General features: G+C 29.5%; 2 protein-coding genes across 2 annotated transcripts; both read left to right on the top strand.

Moving 5' to 3' along the window:
• Positions 1-1,977: 1,977 nt before the first annotated feature.
• Positions 1,978-5,591, top strand: LOC114392196 (cytochrome c oxidase subunit 6b-2-like). The gene is made up of 4 exons (XM_028353248.1): positions 1,978-2,110; positions 3,548-3,636; positions 3,717-3,798; positions 5,284-5,591. The coding sequence occupies exons 1-4, from the start codon at positions 2,102-2,104 to the stop codon at positions 5,335-5,337; spliced, it is 234 nt and encodes a 77-aa protein (XP_028209049.1). The 5' UTR covers positions 1,978-2,101; the 3' UTR covers positions 5,338-5,591.
• A 4,297-nt stretch (positions 5,592-9,888) lies between these two features.
• On the top strand, positions 9,889-12,533 carry LOC114391413 (tetraspanin-8). Its single transcript, XM_028352418.1, has 2 exons — positions 9,889-10,600; positions 12,015-12,533. Exons 1-2 carry the CDS (start codon positions 10,094-10,096, stop codon positions 12,318-12,320), a joined length of 813 nt encoding a protein of 270 aa, XP_028208219.1. The 5' UTR covers positions 9,889-10,093; the 3' UTR covers positions 12,321-12,533.
• Positions 12,534-12,972: the final 439 nt, after the last annotated feature.

Here is a 12,972-nt window from a genome sequence, read left to right as displayed (position 1 = left end):
CAGTATGCTTAACTCTTTGGATAAATACTAGTGATTACGGACCAGATTAGATCAGCAGACTAAAAACAAAAAAAGAATAAAAATTAATTAACTAATATTTAGGTTAGTTTTACAAAATTTAAAGTTTAAATATTTGATTATCTGACTGAATTTTGAATTTGTATATATTTTTTATTTTTCAAATAATTATTTATAAAAACTAAATAATGTTTTAAAAAATCTTAAATTTAATATTAGGCATAGTTTTTATTTAAAATATTAATAAAAATTTAAAAATAAAAAACTCATCAAAGTAGTCGGATTAGATTTATCATGTTTGAAAATGTAGGATCATAATACCCGAACTAGTATTGATTGGTTTAGAGCATCTTTGGCTCTTAATTTTTTAATATTCTATTGGCATATAAAACTAGTTAAAAATTTAAAATGAGCCACATATATTTTTTCATATTTTTATACTTTATATTAAAACAAAATTTTAATGTTAAGAATTAATTTTGATGTAAGAATTGTTTTTACATCATAGCTTTCATAGCCTCCTTGAATAAGAATATGCTTAAGAATCCAATAAAAAAACAATGTTGAAAATACTCTTATTTTTTTTGTTAAGTTAATTTAACTTGATTAATTACTCGACCTTATTAACCCGAGTTTTTAATTTGAACCGGGGTTATGTTGATAGGTTAGATTAGATCAATGATCACCTCTAGATAAATCCAAAGTGATCAACAAACTATAAACAAGTGTAAACTTACAGCATCATGAATTGAATGTGTGGAAGTGCACACTTGCACGTGTATATACGGTGAATTAATCTTAATTCCACAAATAAAAATAAAGGTCAAGATTGAGTTTAAGAATAAAATAATTTGAATTTTGAACCATTTATGGACGGTTAGTATTTTATTGGTGTATTGCATATGATAAATATTTTATTTTATATGACTAAAAATTATATATAATAAAAAAATACTTTTTATATATAATTTTTTTAAAATTATTTAATATAAATAATTTAAATTGTGATATAAAATTATTTTTAATTATTGATAATTCTTTTTAAAACAATCATTGAAGTTCAATTTAGAAATAGACATAAATGATAATACAGATTAAATAAATGATTTAACATGTTTTGTATTTCTTTTTCGTCTCAATTCGTACCAAATAGAGGTAGTGATGATTTATAATATAGGGGTTGATTAATTAGTGATTAAGATTAATTTTTCTCATCTTTCACACTGTTAATTTATACAATACTTACTGCCTTTTTTCTTCGAGCTAGAGCTAGCTAGAAAGTAGAAAAGATGGACGCTCCTTCTAGCCAAGTAATAAGTATTTGGGGTAGTATCTTTGTTATGGCAAACCTTTTTTATTGACAAATCAGACTAGCATATATCTTACTAGTTGCTGCTATACATACTGACTCCTTGGGTTTTATGTTCATGTTTATCATTGCACTGTCATTATCGTTAATACTAGAATCTTGACTATTTTAATCCCCATCCATGCTAACTTTTCATATTCTTGGTCTCTCGTATTTACCTACTGTATCAGTATGAACACGAACCTTCAACTTCTTAGTCAAGCATAGCATGTATCATGTAGCACATTGTATACAGCATCCGTTAAAGATATTGAAAAATAAGGGATAAAAAAATTGTTTTTTTAATTAAAATATGTTACACTATATACCAACAAGTGATTCTCTTAAATAAGCTCTCAAAATCGAATCTTCTATATAAAAATAATTTCTACTAAGGAAGTTAATGTTATCGTATAATAAATGTTCTTGACTAAAAGACATAAGGTGTGTTTAGTTTAACATTGGGTTATATTTCTATATACATCTGGTGAGAAATAAGAATTTGCAAAACTTTTGATTCAACTATTGCCATCTTTTGGAGTCTTTCAATGATAAACCAAACACACACAATGGTTCAGCTGAGGAATTCAATTGGGTTTTTATTGTTATGCCCATTAATCAAAATGTCTAATTAGGCCAACTTCGAGGCCCAAGTGAGCCACTCGTTACTACTTATTTATTTATTCACTAAGTTGCATTTTTTTTTTCGTCGCAATTGTTGATCGAGTCTGACTCATGGCGGAGGTAAGTTTCCATTTTTCTCCGACTCTGATTCTCATCGCTGAATAACAAACTCGACGATTTCGTTCAATTAATCCCCGTTTTCATTTTTTTGTTTTCTTATTTTCGTCATTCGAGGTTCCGATTTTTTTTTTTATGTTTTTGAGGAGTAGCATGTTAATCTGTTATTAAATTTATTTATATTGTCTTTCCGATCTATAGAATCATTTTACCACTGGCTATTTGCCCATACAACAAGTGAGGTAGTGAATTGCTTCTTTTCCCTCTGCGTAAAAAGATTAGCATTTTCGAATTTTATTGATTATGGTGCTTGCTAGTTAATAATCTTATAGGGTTCAACCATTCAAATTTCATGTTGTTTTGCCAATGATTAAGATTATTGAAGGGAAAAATCTAGATTGGAGGGGGTGAATGTAAGAAGAGAAATATATTAACCTTGTCTGATTGATAGTTTTAGGTTGTACAGTTTAATTAATATGTAGCCCCTTTTTATGTTCAAGTACGTTTTTTAAAAGTTGGTAATTGGGTTCCTAATTCGTATAGTTTTAAAAAAAAATAGTTGTTCTATCATTTGAGCACTGAATCACTGATATTGTCATCCGCTGGTAATTAGGATTCAGGGATCCCAATCAAGGGGATCACTTCAAAATTTTAAACTATAGGATCCAGTTGCAAACTTTTGAAATCTATATTGTTTTCAGAAAAAAAATATGATTGAGTTCATGAACCCAGCCTCTAATGGCAGCAGCAGGAATCCAGTTATTATACATTCTTAGAAGTTAGAACTACAGGGACTTAAAAGTTACACATTCTTAAGGTCCCACTCATGTTACAATAGAGACACTTATTTGAACACCCCCCAAAGTACAAGGATCTAGAAATTTAATCAGCCATAATTTTACAAGAGATACCTATTTGAAGATACTCACTGATAGTGTATTGGTATGTGTCTGCTTCCCTGAAGAAATTTTGTGAATTTTGATTCCAAGATGAATGTTTGCTTTATATTGCTAATTTGTTACTTATGATTACATTTTGCATATATCTTAGTTATTACACCCAAATGCCATGCTCCTATTCAACTGCATTTTATTTAGATTCTGATCCTGACATTTTGAGTTAGCTGTCCAAAGTTAATTTCACTATAAATGATTAAATGGTGGTATTGAACCTCCTATTTCTTGACACTTGACATGCATTATTCATACAAGTCATTCTTCGTCCACGAGTTGAGGAGGGTATGGATAATATATTTGAGTCATGCTTATCTTAATTGCTTGAAACTAGAGGCCAGATACAAAATTACCCTCTAGCTTTCTGCTGTATTGCATATTTTCTTGTTTTGAATTTGAATTTTGATGCAACAGGTTTGGTATCTTCCTATCTTCTGTAAATCTGTATATTTTCCCCCTAACATAATATTTTCTTACTTCCTGCTAGATTGAACTGAAAACTGCACCTGCTGATTTTCGTTTTCCTACAACAAATCAAACCAGACATTGTTTCACTCGCTACATAGAGTTTCATAGGTGGATTTCCTGATATTGGCTGTCTGGTTCTGCAAAAATGTTATTTAGAATCTTTTACATAATATGGATTTTAATTACAGATGCTTGGCAGCAAAGGGTGAAAACTCAGGTGAATGTGAGAGATTTGCTAAATATTACCGCTCCCTTTGCCCGGGTGAATGGGTAAGCAACCCCTAGCTTATTGGTTTACTTGGAATTGACTCATTATGTACTTTAATGTATAACTTGATGCCATAGCCGAAGTTAATGTGATTTGTGGTTTTCAATGGTTCGAGATTGAGTCCTTTACATGTTTTATACAGTTAGGAACTATAGATTTTCTTTTTTTTTTCTTTTTGTTTTTGGTTGTGATAGGAATCATTGAATTCCCAATGTCCTTTACTTATTTACAGCATTACTAATCAAAGAAGAATACTGATAGAATACTTTTTTTTTTCTTTTTGTTTTTGGCTAGTGTACATCATTTTAGTAGTTGTTTTCTAACAATCTTTTGCTGTTATATTATATTGGTTTTGGTTTCTACTGTGTTATTTTATTTGCTAGCCCTTTGAATGAAAGCTCTGTAAGATTCAGTATTTTCATTCTTTATAGAAATTAATAATACTGATAGATGGCATCCTGGACTTATAAAAAGAAGAATAGTTGCGTAATTTTGTATTTTTTGTGAGTTGAGGCTTGTGATTGAGAATAAAACCTCCAATTCTGATCTCCTATTAAAATTATCACTTTAGACTTAGATTCTCTGTTTCCTAGAACTAATAAATGTGTGTGTCTGAAGACCGCCTAGAGATAAGGATATGGAACTCTTTTTAGTTGTATCTCAATAGACATTTTGTAGTTTCACGTGCTTGGAAGTTTGGGATTTAGGTCTTCTAAAGTGAGGGGGAGTAATTAAGGAAATAAGAGTGTATCCACCTTAATCCAAATCATGGGTGGATATTCTCTTTCTTAACATGTTTTCTTACTTTAGAGGAGTCAAATCTGGAGGTCTGAGACACAGTCTTCAAAACTAATTTATTGCATTCTGATTCTGAAGTCTGAACAATCACTGACAAAGATGAACAAATGTGTACATTTCAGATATGATGAATGTAAATCATGTTTATTGGGTGTGGTTTAGTTTATTTTAGATGTAAAGTATTCTCAAATACACTAAGGCCAAAGGAAAAGTATACTCGAGTGACTTATTATTCAGTTTAATACTGTGTAGCCATTGCCTTAGCTGTGCTTCTGCATCATTGCTTTAAATGTTGCAAACTTTGGTGGGAATATATGCATTTTGTATATGTGTGTAGATTCTCCACTGGTCCTTTTCCTAAGCAAGGATTGCCTGACATACATTGTTTAGTCATCAAAATGCCTGCTCTTCTAATTAATGTCTGGGCATTCTTAGAATTGCTAATATATTTAGCCCACTTGTGCAAAAAGCAAATCATGTATCTTATTTTGTCACAAATTTGAAAGATTGGTGTTATACCACATGAAGCACGTTACTTACTAACCACTTTGCAATACTACAGTATCACTAAGTCAAAGTCAAACGACCAGGACAGATTGTATTGAAATATTTTTTTTGATTCAGTAATGTCCACTAGGTGGGTTAGCATTTCTCTATTTTAAATTTTGTGTGGACTTAAACTGTGGCAGGTTGAAAGGTGGAATGAACAGAGGGAGAATGGGACTTTTCCAGGACCTCTTTGAAATCATGTGGCACTTGGATATCCTTCCGAGGCATGAGAAGTCTTTAACATTCTATTCTCTTCAGTTGTTGAGTAATTGTGAATAAGGCAGTTTGTGGATATTCATTACTTCACAAATGGTTGAAGCCATTTTGATTTTAAAGTTGATTTAATTGTTCTGTGGATACGCATCTGAGTTACGGAACTAAAAGGAAAAAGTAAGCGAAGGAACCTTTAAAAGAGTAAATGCCAATTCTATTGTGAAGGTCTGAAGCATCCAAAATCTCAATTAGTATTTTTTTTTATTCTCCAAATATTATATTATTAAAGATTTTTCATCTTAACAAAGAAATCACTTTTTATGATCATTGATATATTCCATTTAGTAATAACTTATGAGTAGAAAAAAATATTTTATCGATGATAGAAAAATTATTGAAGAAAAAATGTAATACATCTATACAAGTTTTTTTTATGAAAGACATGTTCACATTTTAAATTAATATGAGTCATAAGAAATATAGTTTAATTAGTTGAGTAGTGTGTGAATTGTGTAAACTTTATTCGATTCATCTCTTTGAATGATAAATTAATATCCTTGAAATAATTATTAGTAAAGTCCTTAATTAATTTGGACCTTTCGTGCATATTTGATTACACGTTTGAAAATATTTAATGCGAGTCGAGTGTAAAGCTACTACAGATAATTTAAGCATCTTTCTTTGATTTAACGTGAAAATATAGATACGTGTGTTGCAACTTGTAAATGCCACTCTAGACAGTAGACACACAGCTTCGTATTCTTCAATTTCGTCTCATCGCTAAGATATTTCCAATGTTCGTAGATGCAATAATCAATCACTTGACTTTGGTATCCTCTCCTCTCTTTTTGGGTAAACTGATTTTAGGTTTGCTTGCATTAAAGTTGGGTAAAATTTACTCTCATTTTTATTTTATATTATATGACGTTTTAAAAAAACTATTTCAAATCACAGTAATTATTATTTTATAAAATCAGTGAAATAATAAATATTTTTTTCATGGAGCATCCTTATTTGGAGTATTTTTTGTTATGTAATAAATGAGAAAAATATAATTAATTAAAAATAAAAAGTATATTAAGAAATTATACAATGCAGGACTACATATCTGTGGCAAAACCAATGCCATATAAAATGGAATATAAAGAGTATTATAATACACTACACAGTAGTATTAAACTACTTCCTTCTTTCCTTTAGGATTTGAGTTGGTTATATTTAGCGCGCACACATATATAATAATAATTTACATTATAAGGCTCCATTTTATTAGTTGACAATACACTAATAGTATATATTTATTAATCTCTTTAATTATGTTGAAGAAATTTATTTATAATACTTTAAAACCAGAATTTAAACTACTTTTAAATATTTTTTGTTTAAATTTTATATTCTATTTTTAATTAATTTTATTGCTTTTATCGTTAATAATAATTTTTTGTAATAACCTTTTATATTTTATTAAATTAACAAACAAGTATATAATAAAAAAATCAAACTAATTAAAATGTGAGTAAAGAATCTAAATATAAATATATAAATATTGAATAAATAAAAATATAGAAATTACAAGTAGTATTTACCTAAATATAAATTTATTAATTTGTCTTTCAAAAGAAAATGGGCAATCTAACTCCATCCCACACGAACAAAATAATTGAAGATTCCACGATGTCATGTCATAAATGATAATTTGTTCTAACATTCACATGTTTTCAGCCGTCAGGAATCATCACAGAAACATGGCAAGTGCCACCTCCAATTAGCCTTCAAAGCCGGTGGCAGCGCCACCTGCCTGCCAACAAGACAATTGTCAATTGCTGCCTTTGCCACTTATGATTCAAAATAATTGATTTGTATCTTTTTTTAAGGAAAAAAAAAAAACAAATTGTTGATATTTTAATTATTTACAATTTACTTTGTTTAAAGGCTAAATGAGCCCAAAATCAGATCCTGCATAGCATCGACACTCATGTTTAACTGCTTCCGCGCGGAAGAACACATTCTATTTGGATTTTATTTAATCTGACTATATGATAATTTTCTCAAAGTTATATATATATATATATATATTATTTGTTAAATTTAACTGTAGCCCACGTGGCTTCCATGCATGATAGAAGTCACTACCATTCACCACCCCATGGTGACGGCTAATTGGAGGTGGCACTTGGCATGTTTCTGTGATGAATCCTGACGGCTGAAAACATGTGAATGTTAGAACAAATTATCATTTATGACATGACATCATGGAATCTTCAATTATTTTGTTCTCGTGTGGGATGGAGTTAGATTGCCCATTTTCTTTTGAAAGACAAATTAATAAATTTATACTTAGGTAAATACTACTTGTAATTTTTATATTTTTATTTATTCAATATTTATATATTTATATTTAGATTCGTTACTCACATTTTAATTAGTTTGATTTTTTTATTATATACTTGTTTGTTAATTTAATAAAATATAAAAAGTTATTATAAAAAGTTATTATTAACGATAAAAGCAATAAAATTAATTAAAAATAGAATATAAAATTTAAACAAAAAATATTTAAAAGTAGTTTAAATTCTGGTTCTAAAGTATTATAAATAAATTTCTTCATAATTAAAGAGATTAATAAATATATACTATTAGTGTATTATCAACTAATAAAATGGAGCCTTCTAATGTAAATTATTATTATATATGATATGGAACCTTATAAATGTAAATAATATATACACTTATTGGTAGTCATCATTGTGATGCCATAACAAAATCATATGAAGAAAGAATCAAATCAACCTAACTATGAGAAATGCACCTCAACCTAATTATACCAATAAACTAGAACTAACATTAAATTGGTTAAAATAAATTTGAGTTGAGATCATTTAAACAGTTTTTTATTTATTTAAGTTTTGTAAAAGAAAAAAAATGATTGAAAGAAGGAGTCCTAGTAAAGAAGATTAGCCAAAATTTTGACAAAAAATAGCTTACCGATAATGTTGATAGATACCTTACACTTATAATATGGTTTAAAAAATACCTATTAATTAGCACAAACATATATTCTATCTAATATAATTAAAGAAAATAAAAATATACAAATCAAACTAACTTAATTATGAGAAATAAACTTCAGTTTAATTATAGTAGTAAATCAAACTAATTACAATATTCACCTAAATATGGATTATGGACAGTAAAATTAATTACAAAATCTGATTTTTTACTGCAAAAAATCTGTTCATTATTATTCAGTATAATACATATATTTTTTTAATTAAACACGTTAGGAGTAATACGATTTTTTATGTATGGAGTTAGCTTCTACTTTTCTGATTAAAATTCTGCTTAGTGGTTATGTAATTTGCCTATGCTGGTCCTGTTGATTACTCTCGTATCTGGGATTTGTATTTTGCCGACTACTGCTTCTCCATTGTCTCTCTTACATGTGATTTAATTGTCATAGTATATTATTACTATATTTATTATTACTAAACACATATAATATTTAACCCTATGCTGGTACTATGCATGGTCGTAGTATATTATTACTATATTAATTATTTTTATAATAGTAATAATCTTTTAACCCTTTCAATTTTTTTTTCTAATTATAAGACTCTCATAAAAAAATGTTTGTTTTTTATAATATTTTTTTTATAATTTTTAGATATATTAATTATTTTTTTCTACGTATCTCTATTTAATTATTCTATTTCCAAATATTAATAAAAAATAAATAAACTGATAGAGAGAAAAAAATAATAATTTTGAAATTATAATATAAATAATTTACAAATTTAATGTAATAATTATTTTATTAAGAGACGTAAATTAACTAAAAGAGTTTTATCATCGGGGGAGAATTAAATAATATGAAACCTAACACTTTCATATTGGTATTCAAAAGAATTTATTTCTTTATTTTCCCTCTCTCTTTATCCTTCTAATAATCTAATCTAATTAATAAAAATATACAGATCAAATTTACTTAATCATGAGAATAAAATTTCAGTCTAGTTATGGCCATAAACAAACCAATTATAAAATAAATTTAATGTTATTGACGGTATAAAATAATATCGTTTTAATTGAATCACATATCATTATATTAATTATTTTAAAATAATTATTTTAAAAGTTAATAAATTTATAACATATCACGATGACGGATTATAATTAAATTTTTTTATACTTTTATACATAATTTTTTTCTCTTATAAAATTCACACCTAAACATGGGTGTAAAGCAATTAATTAAAAAAAAATATGTTCATTATTCAATATAGCAGTACAATAGTTTTTTTGAAAAAAAAAATTCAAAAAATAGTATTTTTAATTAAATTAATTAAACACGTTCGGAATAATACATTTTTAAAAAAAATATCAAACAAACTTGATGGTTTTCCCACTTGGAATTGACCAAATTCAAGAAAGCCAGCGGACCCGAGGAAGAGCCCAGCACAGATTCTAGTTTAAAAAAGCGCGTTTTAACTAAATTAACCCGAACGCCTCTTCTTCCTCCAACGACGAAATCGCGTGTACCGTGGCGTGTGCATTAATATCTGAAAATATTGTCAATAGTTACCGACTAACAAGTCACAACAAACATCACGCGCATATGTATATACTAGAAACAAACAAACAATCATTCTCCCTAACTATTTCTCTACCTTCATTCATATCATACATATAACAATCATTCTTCTTCTTCTGCAAATACTTATCCCTCATTGATTCATCATGGTTCGGTTCAGCAACAATGTTATCGGACTCCTTAACTTCCTCACCTTCCTCTTGTCCATCCCGATCCTGGTGGCCGGAGTGTGGCTGAGCAAGCAAGGCGCCACCGAGTGCGAGCGGTGGCTGGAGAAGCCCGTCATCGCGCTCGGCGTCTTCCTCATGCTCGTCTCACTCGCCGGCCTCGTCGGCGCGTGCTGCCGCGTGTCGTGGCTCCTCTGGCTCTACCTCCTCGTCATGTTTGTCCTCATCGTTCTTCTCTTCGCCTTCACCATTTTCGCTTTCGTCGTTACCAACAAGGGCGCTGGTGAAGTTGTTTCTAATAGAGGGTATAAAGAGTATAGGCTTGGGGATTACTCGAATTGGCTGCAGAAGAAGGTTAATAACACTAAGACGTGGAACAGGATCAGTAGTTGCTTGCATTCTGGGAAAGTCTGCACTGAGTTTCAATCCAAGTTTCTAAACGACACCGTTACTCAGTTTTACACCGAGCACCTGTCCGCGCTTCAGGTTTGTTTCTTTCGATCTTTTTTATTGATTCCTTTTCTGGGTTGTTGTCAAAATTTGAGCTTGTTCGTGGTCCGTGAAGGATCTGGTTCTTGATCGAGATCCTGTTTTGTTAACTTTTTCCTTGTGGGGTTGCTTCACAATGAAAAACACTTAATCATATTTGTGTATATTTCTTTTAAAAAATTGTTGTTGCTGGATGGGAATTGGAGTTTTATTACCTCATTAAAAATGAGTATAAGTTACAGATAAAACTTCAATTCTGATTAAATAGTTATAGAAAACAATAATTGTTCAACAAAAAAAAAAGAAAGAAAACAATAACTAAAGAAAAGATCCAATTAATTTCATATCTTGAAAATTTGGTAGTCTTAATAATTAGTAGATCATCTCGTCAAAGAAATAGTAGTAGATCATAAACTTTTGGTTGTTTTTATTTTTTTCAGGAAACTTTTGGTTGTTGAGGTGTATCTTGATGGCTATTATTCAATTAAAATTAAAGTTTTAGCTCCCTTGTTTGAAATTTTCATTTTAATTTTAATTGAACAACGCCAATAAAAATAAATAAATATTTGCATGTAGCTTTTGTTTCGTGAAATTTGGTTGTCTTTATTAGTAGACCATAATAAGCTTTCGGTTGAATTAGGGTTTTGCTTGAAATTGAAGCACGGTTATGATGATGGTATCTGTGCCCTTTGGCCCACTCCCTTTAAAGTTTTTTGTCTCCTTAGTCTATCGCACGCGAGTTTCAATTCAAGTAGTTTTCTGGAAAAAAGTGAACTTTCGTCAGATCAACTTTGGGAGATACTGGTATTTTATAGTAGTAGTAGTAGAGTAGTCAAGGATGGTGTCTTTTTGAAAAGAGGTCTTTGTAACTGGGATAGGCTTCCATCTGAAAAGGCTGTGTTCTTTTACTTCATTTATTCCCAATGTATTTTTCGTCGGACTTTTTGGCATTCTTGTATTTACTAGTATTTTTATTTTTTTAATACTCCTGAACGATGCTAGTGCCTAGTGCTGCTGCCTGGGATAAAAAGTTGTGCACTTTTTACATTTTTCTCTTAAAACCTGCATGATTTAGCGTGCACTTCTCTTGCCGTTAAATAATCTCTGGTTCCTTAATAAGCTGTGAATGATATAAGTGAGATTTTTATGTGCTCATTCTTCCACCAAGAGCATCCACCCTTGTATTTATTTGGGTCTAGAAGTGGGATCCACCTAGTTAGTGGCATAACATGGTCTAAAAGAAAATATCTTCCTTCAAGAACATAAGAATTTTCCAAAATGAGATATTCTTATATGATATTGATATACAGTTATACATTGTGCAAGATTTATTTGTTTAATCATAAGTGCAAAAAATTGTGACTGCTTTACTTAATGGATTTTCCATTAATTTGTTGGATGTTTTGTGCAGTCTGGATGCTGTAAACCTGCAGAAGAATGCCTATTTACCTATGAGAATTCAACGAGCTGGACGAAGCCTGGAAATGTGACCAGTTACAACAACCCTGACTGTGATGCTTGGAATAACAATCAAACAGTTCTGTGCTTCAATTGCCAATCATGCAAGGCTGGCTTTCTGCAAAACTTCAAGACTGAATGGAAGAGGGTGGCTGTTGTTAACATCGTATTCCTTGTTCTTCTCATTATTGTATACTCCATAGGGTGCTGTGCATTCAGGAACAATAGGAGGGAAAATTGGAAGGGATATTCTCGTTAGCTAGATTACTCAGTATTACTAGTGAGTAGATCAGTTTGCTAGACAATCTGGTTTATATGTTGGATTTATTTTTTTGGGCTTTATGTGTATGCTGGATTATACTGTTTTCAGTACAGTCTGTTATGGAAATTGCTCAATTTTATATAGTAGTTTCCTAGTATCATCTATACGTAGATATTACTTCTGGACACACTGCATTTCCTTCTGTTTCAACATCTAATATCAGTATTGTCCAGTGCTGAATAACCACCCTCTACGTCATTATGGTCTAAAATAATTTTATTTTTAGTTCCATTAATTTGTACTGCATGCGAATTTTATTTTTTAAGTATTTTTAATTAATGAAGTTTTTCTTTTCTTCTTTTTTTTTAATAAAAAAAGTTGAACAAATTCGGTCTCTCGTCCATTTATTCCTAGGACTTGTAAGTTTTTATTTTCTGCTTATTTATTTATATAATTTAATAGATTAGTTTTTTTAACTAAAAATCATTAACCAAAATATCAAATTTCACTCAATAAAAAAAATCAAAATTTCCTTATTCAAATCCTAATTTCATATCTTGTAGTTTTCTTAGTATTTATTAAGTTTTCATTCATTTTTTATTTTTGAAATTTTACAATTATTTATATTTGAATTTGAATTCTATCATAA

This window comes from Glycine soja, chromosome 17, assembly GCF_004193775.1.
Source record: "Glycine soja cultivar W05 chromosome 17, ASM419377v2, whole genome shotgun sequence".
Classification (NCBI taxonomy): Eukaryota; Viridiplantae; Streptophyta; class Magnoliopsida; order Fabales; family Fabaceae; genus Glycine; species Glycine soja.
This window is presented reverse-complemented; position numbering and strand designations above follow the sequence as displayed.